Raw genomic sequence first — 17,729 nt, forward strand, 5'->3', positions numbered from 1 at the left:
GAAAGTTCAAATTGGGAAGGGTTTCCAGGTCCCTTTAACGGGGTAGAGGATGAATGGGGTATGGTCAGTCCCCCAGGGTTACCAGAAAACCTGCTTTTTCCCTGCCATTCTCTCTCCTTTTTTAAAGATTTTATTTATTTATTTGACAGAGAGAGAGAGAGAGCGCGCGTGCAAGTAGGCAGAGCAGCAGGCAAAGGGAGAGGGAGAAGCAGGCTCCCCACTAAGCAGAAAGCCCAATTTGGGGCTCCATCCCAGGACCCTGGGATCATGACCTGAGCCAAAGGTAGCTAGCTGCTTAACTTACTGAGCCACCCAGGTGCCCCATCCCTGCCACTCTCTACCCCTGCTCAGGAGGGTAATGGAAATCTTGGCCAGCTGCCCTCCAGTCCTGCCCCACTGGTTCCAGTCAACTGAATATCTGGCAGTTAAGCCAAAAGCCAACAATATCCAGACTTCCAAGTAACACCTGTGAACTGAGAGAAGACAGTGGGGTCAGAGTAAGTACTCAGGGGCACAGTAGATCAAAGAATAGTGCAAAGGAGCTATAGGGGATATGGAAAGCCCAGCATATCTTGTTCTGGGATAGCTGCTGAATTGCCCTCTAGAATTTTCCATTGCAAGTGATGGGGCTTCTTGGGCCCTTGAGCTTGGAAAGGCATGGATGGAAGGGTTTCTATGACCCAGAAGAGAATTCAGCTTATCAAGGAGAAAAAAACGGCAGGTTTTTGCACATGCTGCACCATCTGCCTAGAACATTTCCCTCCACCTTATTCTGGCCATTCTTCATTTTTCTTCAAATTTCAAGTTATGGACCATTTCCTCTTCTCCAACTCCCACCACCCCACCCTCACCACCTCCAAGAAGGGTTTAGAGGCCTCTCTGCTCCCACAGCTGGTGCTTGCCTTAGCCAACACCATCCCACTCCAGCAACTCCCTGCTGATCCTTCCTGGTGGATTTTAAACTGATGAGGTCAGGGACCATGATTATCCTACTCACCGCTATATCTCTGGTATCTAGATACTCCTTAAGTATAGTACTCATAAACTGTTTTGATAAATGGATTTTAAAAAATGGAAGGAATGGTAAAGAATCCCTCCACTTGTCTGGAATGTGGTTCTCAGAAGCCTAAGGGAGTGGCCTCCTGGGCAAAGGAAAGCAGCAGGGAGCTGTACCCTCACTTGGTTTCCTCCCCACTCCCTACCATACTTAGATCATTATATCCCTTCCTCCCCAGTCCTGCAGCTCTACATCCAATTTGGCGTGAGCTTGAGCTCCCTCTAGTGGCCAGACTTCAGTGCCACAGGTAGCCAAGCACAGGTACCCTCCTTTATTTCATTCTTCCCTCCACTACTTTGGAGTTTAAGAGGAACTGCAACGTGAAGAGAAACCTCCAGCACACTGGAGGTTTCCCAGGTCTGACCCCCACGTTCCCATCCTCGACCCCAGGGGCACTTCCTTCATATCCTTACCTCATGCTCAGGTTCCTGGAGTGTATTGCCAAACTCCTACTCCAGCTAATTCACAGAGATATTAATTTCTGGAGCCCTCGGCTGATACATCAGCTCTGACTGCAAAAGAAAGATCCCAAGATGAGTTGGGAATAGACAGAGCAGAGAGAAAGGGACCCAGAAAGAGAAAGGATATACACCCACACTGAGACAAAGATCATGGTTGGAAAAGACCACCAGAGCTGTCCCCAGATCTTTCAACCCAGACGGACTCATAAACCAGGGCCCCTTCCCTCTAAAGAAAGATTTCCCTGACCCTTTCAGTGTACCTGTGTCAGTGAGGACCTAAGGGGAATGACTGTGTTGATCAGATCTTCAGGTTTAATAGAAAGATTAGACTTTAGGGATGACTCCTGTACAAAAGCGCTCTCCCCGCCCCTGCCCGCTTCTCCTGAGAGGGCCCATCTGGGGCTCACATCTTCACTGTCACCACTGAGTGAATATTCTGGCTCCAGCCCTTTCTCAGGGATGCTCCTTTCCTTCTCTGGCATCAGCTCATCCAGCCAAAGGAGTTCCTGCGGTGAGAAGACCCTCTCCAGTGCCTTTCTGACCCCCACCAGGCCCAGCAACTGCAGGGTTAGAAACAAGGTCCAGGGCTGTCAGCGAAAGCAGCGAAACATGAGCAGCAGTAGCACGCATTGAGCACTTCCTATCTCCTACGCATCGTGTATTGCTTCACTTAATGCTGACACATTCCTACAAGATGGATATAATTGCTCCCATTGTATAGAGAAAGAAACTGAGGCCCTGAGAGTTTAGAAACTTCCCAGAGGGGTGCCTGGGTGGCTGAGTTGTTAGGCGTTTGCCTTCGGCTTGGGTTATGATCCCAGGGTCCTAGGATCAAGCCCCAACTTGGGATCCCTGCTCAGCTAGGAGTCTGCTTCTCCCTCTCCCACTCCCCCTGCTGTATTCCCCTCCCCAGCTGTCAAATAAATAAAATCTTTTTAAAATTTAAAAAAAAAAAAAAAACCTTTCTAGAAGCCACATAGCCAGGATATGGTAATCAGATTGGCCCTACTAGGAAGCCCAGGGTTCTTAACTTCCTCAGGGAATAAGGATAAGACCAGAAACCACCAGTGTCATCTCCTCACTGAGTAACGGAATCGCCAGTATTGCCTCTCCCAGGGACTCGGTTTGTGGTGTTTTGTTTTGTTTTTTCTTCATATCTCTGTCTGTGGTTGAACTCAAAGAGGTTGGAAATGGAGTTAAATCAGATGTCCCAGGGTTAGCCTATCTGTGGTATCTCTCAGCTACCTTTCTCTGTCCTAAGATTCCCAACCAGGCAGAGCCAGGGCAAGTGAGAAGGGGAGAATCTTCCTCCTGTGGAGGCTTTGGCCACCCTTACAGACTCAGAGTCTCCCCGGATCCCTAGGACACTACCCAACCCAGCCCCAAGTCACCATGAGGGGGAAGATGATGGCTGCAGGGGTAGACTTGATTATCCAAAGCAGACCCAGGCAGGCAAGCTGGATGGCTGTGAAGAGGTGGACTCTGCTCAGAGGTACATGCCGCAAGAGCAGGAGGTCTGGCTGTTGTTTTGCTGGCATAAATAATAGCTGTACCCTCTTTGTGAACTAGGGGAACAAGAGGAAGAGGAAAGCTGGATACTTAGCCTGGGTGTCACTATTAGCTATCCAAGCCTAGCATGAGGGGGAAGCCAGAAGACTGCCTTGGCACCCTCCCCATTCAGAGCAGGGCAGCAGAGTCCTATGCCCAGAAGAGTCCAGAAAAGAGGATAGGAGAGGACTTGGCAAGTATAGGCAGGAGATAGCAGCAGGAAACAAGAGGAAGAGTGGGATTGCATGGTACATATAATGAGCTCACCTGAATGCTGCTAATTGCTGCCACCCCCATGTACAAGAAGATGCCATAGAGCACAGGCATTGGGATGAACTGGTAGGAAGAAGCAGAGAGCTGGCAAAGGAGTTCACTTCTGCAAGCTGCCCAGATGCCCCCCACCTTCACTTAGGCTCCAACCCCAGCCTCCAGCATCCACATCTAAGCCTACCCAGCTCTTTCTGTTCTTTTCTGACTTTGCATGCCTGATACTGAATCTTCAAGACAGTCGGAGGAGCTAAATTCTTTAACTGTCTCCATTTTACAAAAGGGGGAATTGGATTTCAGAGAGTCTCAGCGAACTTCTCTACTATCTGGCCTACTTCTCCAGTCTTATCTATCATGTTTTTCTCTGCTCTGTTCTTGCTCTATGGCTTCCTTTCCTTCCCTCTACATGTCCAAGTGTGTTTCCTCCCCCTTGCAAGCCCTTTGCTTTGCTTTGCTATTTCCTTCCACCTAAAATGCCCTTTCTTGACTTTCTTCTTACTACTCAGGCTGCTTACTACTCATCTCTTGACATCCCAGGAGGGTGTGACCTTTCAATCTAAGACCCCTTGCACTCTTAATCACCTTACCCTCTTATATTTTTCTTTAGGAGTAGTCACTATCTGAAATCATCCTATTTTATTAATTTTTTTTCATGGGTCTCTTCTCACCAGACTGCAAGCAGTGGATGGTCTGTTTTGATCACTACTGTTATCCCCAGTCTTTGGAACAGTGCCTGGCATATGGTTTATACTCAGTAAATATCTGCTGAATGAGAGTCACCTAGGTAGTAAGCAGTTGATCTGGTCCATCTGGCTCTTTCAACTACTCTGCTCTACCCAGCTCCATGACCTTTCCCTCCCCAAACCTCTCCTCACTAATGACTCTTGTATGCCATTCTCCATGCCCTCGATTGCTTTGCTGCCTTGGCTTGTTGAACATTTCTGTGATTACGTGTTACTTAATTTTTGTTCACGTGTGTATGTTACTAATAGGGGCTTAGCTCCATATCTCTTTTCAATACTCCTGCCCCTTCCTGTGCACTGCCCCCTTCTCCCAAGTGTCTAGCAGAGCCTTACACATGGCAGGTATTCTACAAATACTTGGTAGGAGAGAAGGGAAGTGGTTTTGCCTCAAGGTTTTTCTGGGGTGTGATGATCACACTCTCCATTTAAGGTCAGTTGGGAGGCTGGAGCCAGGGTACCATCCCACTTGGGCCACAGAGGATGGAGGCATGCCCACACCCCTGCTCCACTGGGTAGAAAGCCCCTGGGTGAGAGGTTGAGTTCTCGGATGAACCTGAGAAACTAGCTCCCTTGGTGATCTTTTGTAAGCTACTTAACCTCTTCGACCTTCACCTTCCTCATTTGTGAAGTACGGATGCCTCTCAGGATTCATGTGAGGACCAGATGAGGCCCACTGTGGAGAAAACAATGCAATGCCTGGTGTCCAGTAAGTATTTAGCCAGTGTCGGTTCTTGCTTTATTTATTATTAGTGCTGCCCTGCCTGCACCCCCCACCCCACCTAACAGAGGTACCTTGAGTACAGGTGCCAGGAAGATGGAAGTTCCTGTGAGGATGAACACCACCAGGCCTGTCAGCCTCTGCTCCCTGTGTGGAGGGGGAAGGGTTAGCTGGGTTCTGGGGGAGCCCCCAAGGTGCCAGGCCCTGAGACATGGACCAGATACTACTAGAGGCACTGGCAGGAGGGAAGTGGAGGGACCCCAGCCCCCACCCCCACCCCAGCAGTCACCTAGGCACGGTGTGCAAAACTGGTGGAGAGGAACAGGCAGGGCACTTCAGTTCGGGTGTCCCAGGCCTCTCCATCAGCTCAAGCTCATAGGTTTTTATTTTTATTTTGATGGAAATTTAGCAGTTTTTACAGGCCATAAAAACTTTTCTTTCCCAGTTTCAAAGTTATTTTTGTATACTTTTGACACATTGTGTTTCCAGTAGTTACAAATTGTTTTTGTGATGGTAACTCTGTAACATCAATGAGGTACTCCTACGCTGAGGGCAGGGGGAATTAGCGAGCCTCACCCAGCCCTGGCTGCATCTGCCTTCACAGCCAGGAGGATCCTCTCAAGGGCCCTTCCTATCCCATGGCCAAAGGAGAATGGGGGAAGATCTGACAGAACCCATCTCAGCCCAGAACCCATCTGTTCACCCCACTGCAGTGTTCACGAGCAGTGAGAGCCCTCTGGAGTCACCAGCTTCGAATTTAAGCTGTCCGGATAACTGCTTCATTTCCCACCATATCACCTTACTGACCACCTCTCACTCTCACCTCCTGAATACTGGCCTCACCTGATCCCCAGGAAGCTGCGGGGCTCCCCCAGGGCACAGGCTCTGCTTTCTCTCCGAAGACTGTCCATGTGGGCCAGGGAGATGACCGTGGCGGAGACATACCAGGGGAGTCCCAGCGCTGACGTGAGCACCATCAGTGCAGCCACACAGAAGAGATCCAGGTGGAAGCCAGCACCCTTCTGCACGTAGTAGTGGAGCATTGAGGGAGAAACTAAGCCAGACCTGGGCTCTCTGCCCTCTAGAGTGGGAGAGGGAGGTCCTGGACCCCATCCTGGTGTTTCTGTCCCTTGGGCTAGGGGTCTAGGGTCTCACCTGGCAGGCCTTACCCGCAGCTTATATTCAGCACGGTTAAGGATGACTGCTGTGATCTGCTGGTCCATGAAGATGAGGATAGACAGCAGCAGGGCAGGTAAGGCTGCTGCCACACTCAGCCACCAGGGGTTGGTTCCAAAAGGTGATACCAGCCAGCCACGCCCAGGAAGTGTGGGCTGGGAGAGGGTGTTCACAGACAAGTTAGAGAGGGTCTCCCAGAAGTACCTCATCTATACACCCCAGCGTTGGCATTCTTCCATTAGCCCCCATTCTAAGACGGAGATGGTAGGTAGGAGCAGTATGTGTATGCACAGCTGGTTCAAAGCCTCCCAGTGTCTTAAAAGAGGGCAGTAGGAGCGGGACCACCCTAAGGGTTGGGCTGGAGCCAGGGGCTCTGCACTTGGGTTCTCAGGGGCCCTCCTGCCCTGCAAGAGGAGGAGATGGAGGGTGAGACCTGCCCACACTACTTGATGTACAGCACCCTCCTCCCTAAGCACCATCCCCAGTCCCCAACCAGGGTGGAGCGACTCAGGCTCAGACCTGCCTTGATCTGGGGCAGGGGCAGGGCAGGGTGTGTCTGCGTCTGCTCTTATTATAAGCGTCTCTGTGGGGGAGGGGACCCCAGTTACCAGCTCAGATTCTGAGCCCCTGAGGCTACCCCAGTTGGAGTCCCCCTGTTCTGTCCTGGGAGAACCTGGAGAGGAGGTCTCCAAATACACAGGCAAAGTCTAAGTGCTAAGTCAGTGCTAAGCCTTGTCCTGTGCATTGTCCTGTGCCCTTGGTAGGGAGCTCCAGCTTTACCAGATCAGAGCCGGCAGCTGGGAGTGGGGGGTGGGGGGCGGCAAAGAATAGAGTGGGGAGTAGTGGAGAGGGTAGGGCCAACCTATGACAACAATAAGTAACATTTATTAAGGTCTTGGTATGTGCCCGTCCCTGTACTGTGGTAAAATGCTTTACACTCATCTTCTGTGAAGCTCAAGACAACTTATAGAGTAGAAGCCATTGTTATTTATTATTTCCATTTTATAGATGCATAAATTGAGGCTCATTGATGAGAGATGTGAGTTAATTTGCCTAAGGTTGTACAGCTAGGAAGTGGCAGAACAGGATCTCAAACCCAGGGCTGGCTGAGGAGAACCCATCTTCTTAACCCTTAATTTATAATAATAGCTGCCATGTATTCTGTCTCACTGTGTCAGCAGTAGTGCCTCATTAATCCTCACAGCAACTCTGTGAGGTCATTATTATTAGCCTTTCTATTTTATAAGCGAGGAAATGGAAGCTCAGAGGAAGAGAAGCATGGGATCTATGCATTTCCTCCTCCAAGGTCCTGTCTGCTGGCCCTGCTCTCCCCTCTGTCTTATACTCCCAGCTCTCACCTTGAACTCACTGGGCACCGTGAGCTTTGGTGTGGCCAGACCCAGGAAGGAATCAAGGCCACAGCCCAGCAGCATGGCCAGGACTGAGGAGAAGTCACCGAGCACTTTGCGCACCTGGTCACACAGTGAACACTCAGTCAGATTCAGGCCCGCCACCCGCTTCCTTCTTCACCCTTTCCCATGCATATACAGGGCCCACAAAAAGAGAGGTAACACTCACCCCAGAGGGGAAGAAGCGGCTTGTCTTTACATGCTTGAGGGCCATGGCCAAGAGGAAGGAGGTAAGAAAGAGGAGGAGGGAGAAGAAGGCGATGTCTGGGACTGCATGACAGCTGGGGCCACGAGGGCGGCCTCCCCGCCGGGCACACTCAGGTGGGGGCAGCAAGGAGGCATTGACCAAGCCTAGGTCCTATATGGAGGGTGTTGTCAGGGATGAGGTTATAGGTGGTGAAATAAAAATTGACACTCACTCAGACAGGAGGGGCCCAGGATAAGAGGTCTCCAGCCACAGCACAGGTCTGGGCCTCTATGACCTATGAGGTTTGCCTAGCCTGTGGGGTGGGAAAAGCCAGGAACCACTGACTTCTTTGGCTCCCAGCCTTTCTCTCCAGGCCCTCCCAGGAATAGGCCCTCACCAGACTTGAGATGTCATCTCTGTCTTTTGGCTCTGTCCTCATCCACTGAGACTCATTTCCTGGGAAGCAGAGAACAATTTGGGTATATGCCCCTCCCCTGAGAACCGTCTCCAATCCCTCAGAAGTCTAATCTCATGGGCCAAGTGAACCAGAAAGTTCTTAGTTCTGACTCCTCCGTCTGATGACTCCAATCACTACCAAGTCTGTGCTCCTCAGAACGTTGCCTGGTCCCTTCAAATTCCTCACCTATCTGTATCCCTGATATGCAGCACAGGACTGGCCATAGAGGACACCTAGCAAAATGTTTGCTTAATGGATGAGTCCACCATCTATGGGTTTCTACCAGGACAAGAACTGGTTTTGTTCATGCCCAGCAGAGTCTGGCACACTTGAGAGGACATCTTGTCTCCATCCCTGCTGTTTCCTTCCACATGGAGGTATTTGTGCCAAAGTAATATGCTGGGCCACTCTCCCCCTGAGTTGGTCACTCAGACTGGGGAAAGAGCAGTGATTTGTTTGACTGGTGAGTTTGAGAGAAGAAGCCGGGCATGCCTCTCTCTGTTCCCTCCTCTCCTCGCTCTTGGGAATAAGCTGCCTGCACTGTGCATGCATTTAGCTCTGCTCCTTTGGGGCAAAACAGTCCCTGTCCAGTGCAGACATGACTGAGTGCGTAAACCTATCTAATTTCGGTTTAATTGTTAGGAAGCCCATTCCTCCATAGACGTAAGCATGTTCTTTAATCGACATTGTCAGAAAGAAAAAAACAATATTGGGCCTGCTCTGTTACTTCTCAATTGATTCAAAACCAGAGTGGGGAAAAGTGCTGCTGGGTTTTGGGTAGGTATTCAGGAGCCTGCTGAACTTAACAAGGGGGGACAGCAAGAGGACAAACCCTCCCCCTCCTGCATCCTTCCCCATCTTGCCAAACTCCCTGTTTCCCTCACCCACCTCCCAGGTCTGGGTACTGGCAAAAGCAGCCATAGGCAGGATACCCAGGGCGCTGGATGGGATAGGCACTGGTCAAGCTCAGCATTTTGCCCACAGCATCGTAGATGAAGATGAGGCTGATGAGGGCACAGAAGCCTTCTTCGGTGAAGCGGGTAAAGTAGCGTACCAGCACGCTGGCCTCTGTGGCCACCAGTGCCAGGCAAAATGTGGCCACCCAGATGCCCACCCACAGGCGGAAAGGTAGGTAGTCCAGGTTGTAATCTCTGGTGGGGGCAGGAGGGGTAACACAGACAGGAATTGGCAGAGCTGCTCTGCTCTCAACTTAACCCAGGTTAGGTGCCCCTGGAGCCAGACAGTTTCCACCCTCCTCTACTGACCCAGCCAGGACCAGGCTGAGAGTGTGGCTCATGAGGGTCTGGTGATAGCTGGGGTATTCTCCTACCTACTGAAGGAGAAGAGCAGGCGCTCGAAGACCAGCACTGGCCCCGTGCTGCTGAGGATGGTGAGGGGCTGGCCAGCCATCAGGCAAAAGGCAGCTCCAGCCACTGCAGTGCCCAGGAAACTTTCCAGCACCCCCTAGAAGCCAGCAGGGAGCCTCGTCCGCACAGGACACTGGAGTCCTCAGCACAGCAACCCAAGTTTCCAGGGAAGCCCACCCATCATCCCAGGGAGGGTTAAAGGGCATGGCTGGCAGAATACCACAACTTGTGCCTGCCTCCCTCACGCCTCCTCACTCACCTGAGCACCACTGGTGGCTTCCCCCAGCAGTCCCCCAAAAGTGATGGCATTAGTGACAGTGGCCAAGTAAATGTAGAGCACAGCTGAGAAGCACTGGGGATGTAGCGCGTCCAAGAAGTCGCTGGGGTACCATGAGGCCTTCCGGCGCACATCCTGGATGAGGCCCCCAAAAAGCCTCCCACCCATGGTTTGTCAGTTATGCAGGTGGCCCCACCCCATGCCCCATCCCTGCTACTTTTCCTGGGACTGGGTGAGCCCCTCCACAGTGAGCATATGCCTCTAAGCCCCTGTGACCCTTCTTCCCTCCCAGGACGCTTACCCTACTCTCACCCCAGCTCACCTCACCTGCCTGTCCGCTGTAACTCTGGGCTGTGCAGCTGTGGCTGGTGGCCATACCTGTCCTCAGCCGGGGCCCCATGCTGGGCAGAGGGGCCCTGGACCTCCTTCAGTTGTGAGAGGATCCTGGAGAATGGGAACTCAGGTTGCCTGAGGATCTCCAACCCTAACATGACTGGGCACCCTGCCCCCTGGTGGTTGCTCATGTCTCTGCCAGCAGGCTTGGAATCCAAAGATGACTTTCTACCCCTTTCCTGGAATCCCCTACCTTCCACCACAGTGGGAAGTTCCCCACCCCCATACCTTTTGTGCTGGGAAGGCAGACATTTCGGTGGGGCAATCCGGGCTGTCGGGTCCCACCGACCTGGAGGGAGCACTGTCACCTCCTCTAGGAAGGCATCCAAGGCTGCCAGAAGGTCGTGAAGGTTGCTGGCCCGACGAACTGACCACTGGAATTGCTAGGGATAGCGGCACAGAGGGGCCCTAAATGGAGATCTGGACCCTTACGTGCATTTTCACAGTCTCTAAGCTAGACCCAAGTCAGATAGGCAGACACGTCTCAAGCATTCATTCATTGATGCATGCATGCAGTCAGTACCTGTTGGCTGCCTACTGTGTGCCAGCACTGTGCTAGATAAGGGGACTCCAGCGCTAGCAAAGGAAACTTCAGTCCTCATTCTTATGGACACAAAACCATACTCTGCCTCGCTGCTGTATTCTGTCACACATCTAGAGTCCACACATGCACATTCACTGACACAAGTCTGTGTGGGCACGTGCACGCACGTACACATACACACACACACACATACACACCCCTGCCCAGCTCACCGGGTCACTGAGGAGGATGGCCATTGCTCGGCCAATCTCATGGTAGCCCTTTCCCAGTGTAGAAGGACCAAGGAGGAGGCAGAAAAATCTGAAGAAGGAACCAGGCCCCAGAAATATCAAAGGCAGCTCTCCCATAAGGCAGCCCTGATCTCTGCCCTCGCTACCAGCCCCCATATGTACACTCCTGTGCACACCTACTTTGCAGCCCTGACCACTACCCCCTCCACAGACCCCTGAGCACCATCCTGCACTCACCCCCAAAAGAACTGGACCAGAGACCTCCAAATCCCCTCCCCAGTAAAGATCCCTCTTCTGGTCTCCAGAACCCTCCACTTTCATCAGCCTTACCTGCTGGGGAGAGGAACCTCAGTGAGGGGTCCCAGCACCACTGGATCCCGCAGTCGCACAAAGGCCCCCAGGGGCTGCACCAGGAAACCCAACTCTCCTGCCAGCACAGCCCCGGCCTCAGACCCTGGAGGCAGCTTCCTTCTCAGGGGGTTCTGACGCTGGTTGGGGGTTCAAGGAGACACGAAGGACAAGAGCTCATTTGGAGAGATGGGTGTTGGCAAAATATTGATTGATAATGAGGCAAGTGGAGGGTGAACTTCTGTTCATCCCTGACCCCTCTCCCAGCCCTGCCCAAGGAAGGGCCACAAACCTGTTCCTTCAGTGGGGCTTCCTCACTGTGAGAAGCCTCTCTTGGATGGGCAGACCCTTCAAAACAGGATTAGGCAGTGACTAAGAGCACGGGCTTTGGAGGTAGAGGCAGCAGGGCTTCCTGACAAGCTTTCCCTCTGACAAACGATGAAAACTGGAGCTTCCCTCTCTGAGCCTCAGCTTTCTTATCACTAAAATGGGGCTGATTGGGGTACTACCTCACATGATGGCTGTGGCGATTAAATGAGATACTACACATAAAACTCCTGGCACGATGCCTACCAACAACAACACTTACCAGAACTCTGGCCCCTCCATTTTTCCCCCTCACCATTACCTCCACTTCTTCTCACCCATGAGACCCGAGTTGAGGTATAAGCCAAGGCTAGGCTGGTCTTGGTCCAGGAAGGGGGCAGAGGGATTAGGGCTTTTGGTGCTGGGCTCAAAGACAGTCCTCTTACCCTGGCAGGGCCTGGTGCCTGTGGGCTGGATGAGGTGCTGGGGTCTCTGCAGCAGCAAGGCCTGCAGCTGCCCTCTCAGCTCTGGGCTCAGCGAGTCCACTCTGGTCACCTGTTCTGAAGAACAGAGGTGGAGCTCCAACCTTTTCCTGAGAGCTCCCTGCCCCAAAAATCTTTCCCTTTCCCCTCTGCCCAGGTCCCTTTCCATTCCGGAAACTTGCTCCTCTACTCTATTCTTCCATCCCCACCCCCTACCCCCACAGTGATGGAGAAAGCTAATCCCTAGGGTGGGGTGGGGTGGGGTGAGCTCTGGAAAGTTATGAAATTTGCAGGGGAAGTCCTGGGGAAATGGCATAGTTGCCCAGGCCCTCCCTGCAAAGGCTCCCCACGTACCCACGAGCTCCAGGAAGCTCTGAGCTGGACAGTCCAGCAGCACAAGGCCCTCGGCAAGTAGGCTGCGGAGCTTCTGAAGGCTGGGCAGTGCCAGTGTGGGCACGTGAGGAACACTCCACCGGCCTGCACCCACCTCCAGCTTCTCCTCAAACAGCACCCACCTGCGGTGGAAAGGAGTGGACTGTTATCGAGGCCAACTCTCCCAGGTGCAGGAGGGAGCACACAGGAGAGGCAGGGATGGTAGGGCCATGGAGGAGTCCTGGGCCCAGTGGTGCAAAGTATGCCTCTTCCTAGGCATTCTCCCCTCACCTAGGGTCTTGGGGAACTCACAATATACTGCATTGAAAGCCAAGCATCGTGGAGGGTGAGGGCCTGAACTGGAGAACACAGAGAGGAACTCCTGATTGGGGGTTAGAGCACCTCCTCACACAGGAGGAGCTACGGGTCATGGAGGAGTCCCAGCTGGGGAAAGGGAAAGAACCCTTAAAACTGCCCTGGGTCCAACTCACCTGCCTGTCTCTCTCCACTCCAGGGCCTGGGGCCAGCCCAGAAGCTCATTCAGCTGAATGAAGAGCAGAGGGTCCTTGGGTACTCCCACCTCCCCTCTGTCTGTGTCAGAGGGGCTGTCAGGGCTGGGGCCAGAGCCAGTGCCATTGTCCAGCTCTCCCGTGGGCACATTTTCACAAGCACTGGAGACCTCAAACTCCTCCTGGCCTGGTAGCTTCATCTTGAGGAGGCCTGCACAGACTCTTAGGGAGCAGTGCCGTTCTAAGTTTTGAATCCAGAGGCCCTCCAGCTGGCTGCATTTATAATGCACTCCCCCACCCCCCACCCCCACAGAAGCAGCACAACGCAAACAGAGCAAGGCCTGCTCTGGAGCCAACCAGATCATTCCCTTTCCCACTTGCTCTCCCCAGCCCTGGCTGCCTGCGAGCATTTTTAAGGCTAACCTGATCCTTCCCAGGCTCTTCAGAAATGCTCAGCCTGGGGCCAAAATGTTGTGTGCGTTTTCTATGGGATCAGATCGGACTAGACTGTGTTTTGTGTAAATTAACAGGGGTAAGTCACAGGCCCAAGTCTGAGGACTGGGACCCTCAGATTATCCAGCCCCCTACTCTGTATCAAATACAAACACCAACCCCCAGGACTGTTTTGAGTGTCACCAATATACCCTAAAGGCACCCATTTGGATAAACAGAGACTAATAAGTAACTGGGTCTGTTCAGAAGTAACAGTTATAAGTAACTGGCTTCTCTTAGAGAAGCCAGGCTACTATAAGGGAGACACCAGGAAGAGTCCCAGCCCATTAAATGGGCTAAGGAGGCATTTCAAGGAGAACACAGTGCCTGAGGCTTAAATTCCTTTGTCTGAACACACCTGGAAACTTTCCAGTTTAGCAGTGTCCCTAGGGTCTGCCCTGGCATTAAGGACAGAGGCGCCAACAAGGGTGTGTGTATGAAGGAGTTCCTGGAGTCCAAAGAACAAAGGAGAATGTGGTCTATTAGCAAGTCCTGTTGGCTCTACCTTCAAAGTAAATCCAGCATCCAATCACATCTCCCCCGCCTCCCACACTTCCACTCTGTTCCAAGCCTCCATCCTGTCTCACCTGAATTATTTCTATAGCTTTCTAATCTCTTGCAGTCATCGCCCTGCTTCCACTCTTCCTTCCTTGCCCAAAGTTCTTAATCCACATAGCAGCCATAGAGATCCTTTTAAAAGGTAATCAAGCTACATTCCTCTTCTCAGAACTCACCTAAGACATTCCCATTACTCCTAGAAGAAAAGTCAAACTCTGTCATGACGTGTAAGATCTACAGTCTGGCCCTATCCCTACGTCCACATCTCCTACCGCTGGCCCTTGCCCACTCCTTTCCTGCTGCATTGGTCTTTGTCATGCAAAGCCTGTAGCTGCCTGGGGGTCTTCCCTGTAGCTCTTCTCTCTGCGAGGACAGCTTTTGCCCCAGGTCGTCACATGACTGGGTCTCAGCAACATAAGTGTCATCTTTGACATTACCTACTCAAGGAGACCTTGTTTTTTCCACCCAGCCCTGTGTCTCCAACACTGTTCTCGGTTTTATTTTCGTCCCAGCAGTTATCACTACTACAATCTGCCTCATTTATTTGCCGTTTATTGCCTGCCCCGCCGGCGCGCGCACACACACACACACACACACACACACACACACACACTGGAATGTACCGTTCAGTGAGCAGGTATTTTACCTATCTTCTTCAACGGCTGCCCCTAGCGCACCTAGTGGCACTCAATAAATATTTACTCAATGAGCGCATAGAAAGGGAGGGGCTGGAAAATAAATGCGCTTCTCCTGGAGATCACACGAGGGCGCTGCTCCCCGCGGACAGTATCGCTTGGTCCACTCATCAGCCCTTTTCCGCAGTGGACCCGCCAGGGCGCAGAGATGACGAGAGAGCAGGGCGGAGGGGGTGGTGTCCTTAATCCTCCAACTTTCCCTGGATTGGCCCAGTGGGATGGGATGGAGGTGGGGGAGCGCAACAAGGATGGAGAGAGAGGGATAATCGTGCTCTTTGAATGTGGGTCAAACCCTTCACTAGATACGTGGGACCCCCTCCCTCCTGGGAAATGGGACTTGGGCTGATTCTCCCCACCAACCCCAGGTATGGACTTGGAGCAGAGCGATTTGCCCTAGTCCAAGGAGGTCCCAGGATAGAAATGAAAGTAGTGAGTCACTATTTTGCCACTTGGAGAGGAGGTGCTGAGTCTCAGGTGGCGGCGGGGGGAGTTGGTTTCTGCTCCAGGAGGAATAGAAACTGGCCTAGGACCTAGGAGGGCCTGGAATCCCTGTGATCACCCACTTCAAGAATGTGCCCCAACCTCAGGGCAAGTGACTCAAGAGAGCCTGAGGGAGACAGGAACAGGTACTTGGCATGAGTAACCCCCCTCACACATATAGTCTCCCTTCCCACCCCCACTGCCAAAGTTCAGAGGGTCTTACCTTGCCTTCTCTGTGGTCCCAACTACTTGGCTCCCCCAAGGATGCCTGCAGTAGAGGGGCACCATGCCTCCCCTGTCCCCAGGGTCCACTGCTACCTCTTGGGTCCTAAGTACCGTGAGCTGTGCAGGTTGGTGAGGGATGTGAGTGAGAACTTGCAGCTTTGTCTGTAGGCACCAGCTGTCTCCCAGGCAGGGCTCAGTGAAGGCAGGCCAAATGGGCGAGTAGCCTTGGGTGTTGGCCCTGGAAAATACCCTGACCCGGGAATCCAAAAACTGGGTTCTCATCCTGGCTCAGTCACAGATTTATTAGGTGTTCTTGACCAATGTCCTTCCCCCTTTCTGGGCCTGTTTTCTTTGTATAAATTAAAACAGTTGGAGTAGATGATTTCCAAGGTTCAAAGCATACTTTCACGCAATACTCTGAGCTCAACCCGGAGTGGAAGGGAGTGGTGTCATGAACAGATTACCTTGGTATAAATCCAGGCTTGGTCACTTTCCAACAAGTGGAGAAGAGATTAGTTTTTGCAGAACCTAAGTTTTCTTATCAGCAAAAGGAGAATAATAAAAGTACTCACCAGAGACTTTATTAAATGAAACAATGGATGTAAATTAAGCCTACCACATAGAACACATAATATGGAGGCTATTATTACTATACAACGGAAAACAGTCACTCCTAGGGTGGGAAAGAAAGAAAATATATATTGATATGTCAATTATATCCAACCCTGTCGTGGGCACATTATCACACATAATCCTTGAAACAACTTAAAAAAAGAAAAAACCTTTTACTTCTTGGGGTGCCTGGCTGGTGCAGGTGGTTAAGTGACTGGCTCAGGTGGAGATGTTGGGGTCATGAGATAGAGCCCCACGTCAGGCTCTGAGCTTAGTGTGCACTCTGTTAGACTATGGACTCTGAAAAACATCTGAGGGGTTTGAAGTGGCGGGGGTGTGGGAGGTTGGGGTACCAGGTGGTGGGTATTATAGAGGGCACGGATTGCATGGAGCACTGGGTGTGGTGAAAAAATAATGAATACTGTTTTTCTGAAAATAAATAAATTGAAAAAATTAAAAAAAAAAAAAAAAAAAAGAAGGCAATGCCAGGGGAGGGAAAGGCATTGTTTGGGGCTGCAGCCTGCACCAGCTAATGCTCAGGGTCTAAGGCTGGTTGCTCCACTGAGGCAGGTGGTGGTTTATGCTCTTCAGGAGCCCCAGGAGCAGGGGCACGACCCTGCTGGACCTCCAGGTCAGGCAAAGGGGTTGATGGCTCTTCCATCCCAGGAGAGTGAATTAGAGCCCTGACTACCACCTGCACTGTCCCCAACAGGGCAAAAAAAAAAAAAAAAAGAAGAAGACTCTCTCTTTGTTGGGGTACCTGGGTGGCTCAGAATGTTAAACATCTGGCTTGGGCTCAGGTCATGTTACCAGGGTCCTGGGCTCAAACCCCACATGCAGGATACCTGCTTCTCCTTCTCCCTCTGTCCTTCCCACCTCCCACTGCCACTCACTCTTCTCTCACTCATGCTCTCTCTCTCTCTCAAATACAGAAATAAAATCTTTAAAAAAAAACCCTCTCCCTCTCCTTCTGCCCCTCCCCCACCTCAAATAAATAAGCCTCTTTTTCTTTTTTAAGATTTTAATTATTTATTTGACAGAGATCACAAGTAGTCAGAGAGGCAGAGAGAGAGGAGAAAGCAGGCTCCCCGCTGAACAGAGAGCCCGATGCAGGGCTCGATCCCAGGACCCTGGGATCACGACCTGAGCCGAAGGCAGAGGCTTTAACCCACTGAGCCACCTAGGCGCCCCTAAATAAGCCTTTAAAAACAAAACTTTTACTTCTTAAAAAAACTCTTTGGGGCACCTGGGTGGTTCAGTGGGTTAAAGCCTCTGCCTTCAGCTCAGGTCATGATCCCAGGGTCCTGGGATCCATCGGGCTCTCTGCTCAGCAGGGAGCCTGCTTCCTCCTTGCTCTCTGCCTGCTTCTCTGCCTACTTGTGATCTCTGCCTGTCAAATAAATAGATAAAATCTTAAAAAAAAAAAAACCTCTTAATTTTTGACCATTTATGAGAGTCTAATTACAGAAGAAGAAATGAAATTGCAAAAAAGATATAAAGAGATCTTCAGCTGGCACCTTTCATCCACCTTCCCCCAATGGTAACATTACATAAAGATTGCACAATGTCAAAACCAGGAAAAAGACAGAGGCACAATACTGTTAGCTAGGCTACAGACCTTATTCAGATTTCCTTTATTTCTGCATGTACTCATTTGTCTACGTATGTGCTCATGTGTGTACAGTTTTACGACGGTGTATCACATCCAAGCTGGGCATGTTGCTCAACTTCCTTAAGCATTGGTTTTTCTCATCAATAAACTGGGGGTGAAAATACTATCTTCCGGGGCGCCTGGGTGGCTCAGTGGGTTAAGCCG

At 51.5% G+C, this 17,729-nt stretch overlaps 1 protein-coding gene across 7 annotated transcripts; it reads right to left on the bottom strand.

The window, feature by feature from the left end:
- Positions 1–256: 256 nt before the first annotated feature.
- On the bottom strand, positions 257–13,089 carry SLC4A9 (solute carrier family 4 member 9). 7 transcript variants are annotated; one of them, XM_013052426.2, is made up of 22 exons: positions 12,834–13,089; positions 12,325–12,485; positions 11,935–12,048; positions 11,475–11,530; positions 11,165–11,322; positions 10,817–10,904; positions 10,289–10,443; positions 9,995–10,111; positions 9,650–9,824; positions 9,354–9,487; positions 8,912–9,174; positions 7,964–8,022; positions 7,549–7,737; positions 7,329–7,442; positions 5,964–6,125; positions 5,638–5,816; positions 4,869–4,941; positions 3,334–3,402; positions 2,910–3,083; positions 1,926–2,078; positions 1,471–1,569; positions 257–473 (listed from the first exon to the last, which is right to left on the bottom strand). In XM_013052426.2, exons 1-21 carry the CDS (start codon positions 13,049–13,051, stop codon positions 1,516–1,518), a joined length of 2,865 nt encoding a protein of 954 aa, XP_012907880.2. In that variant the 5' UTR covers positions 13,052–13,089; the 3' UTR covers positions 257–473; positions 1,471–1,515. The 7 variants fall into 7 exon arrangements, 6 of the variants coding, with proteins under 6 accessions (XP_012907880.2, XP_044931349.1, XP_044931350.1 ...); XM_045075414.1 differs by having other exon boundaries at positions 9,995–10,443; XM_045075415.1 differs by having other exon boundaries at positions 257–2,078.
- Positions 13,090–17,729: the final 4,640 nt, after the last annotated feature.

This window comes from Mustela putorius, unplaced genomic scaffold (assembly GCF_011764305.1).
Source record: "Mustela putorius furo isolate JIRA1106 unplaced genomic scaffold, ASM1176430v1.1 tig00000145_pilon_pilon_pilon, whole genome shotgun sequence".
Lineage (NCBI taxonomy): Eukaryota > Metazoa > Chordata > Mammalia > Carnivora > Mustelidae > Mustela > Mustela putorius.

What these genes read in the sequence shown, in the direction of transcription:
- SLC4A9 (XM_013052425.2), bottom strand. Translation starts at nt 13,051, where the DNA reads ATGAAGCTACCAGGCCAGGAGGAGTTTGAGGTCTCCAGTGCTTGTGAA. An exon ending in AGGCACCAGGCCCTGCCAGG is followed by an intron (nt 11,531 to 11,934) that starts GTAAGAGGACTG and finishes CCTGTTTTGAAG; the next exon opens with GGTCTGCCCATCCAAGAGAG. An exon ending in GAGGTTCCTCTCCCCAGCAG is followed by an intron (nt 10,905 to 11,164) that starts GTAAGGCTGATG and finishes TTCCTTCTTCAG; the next exon opens with ATTTTTCTGCCTCCTCCTTG.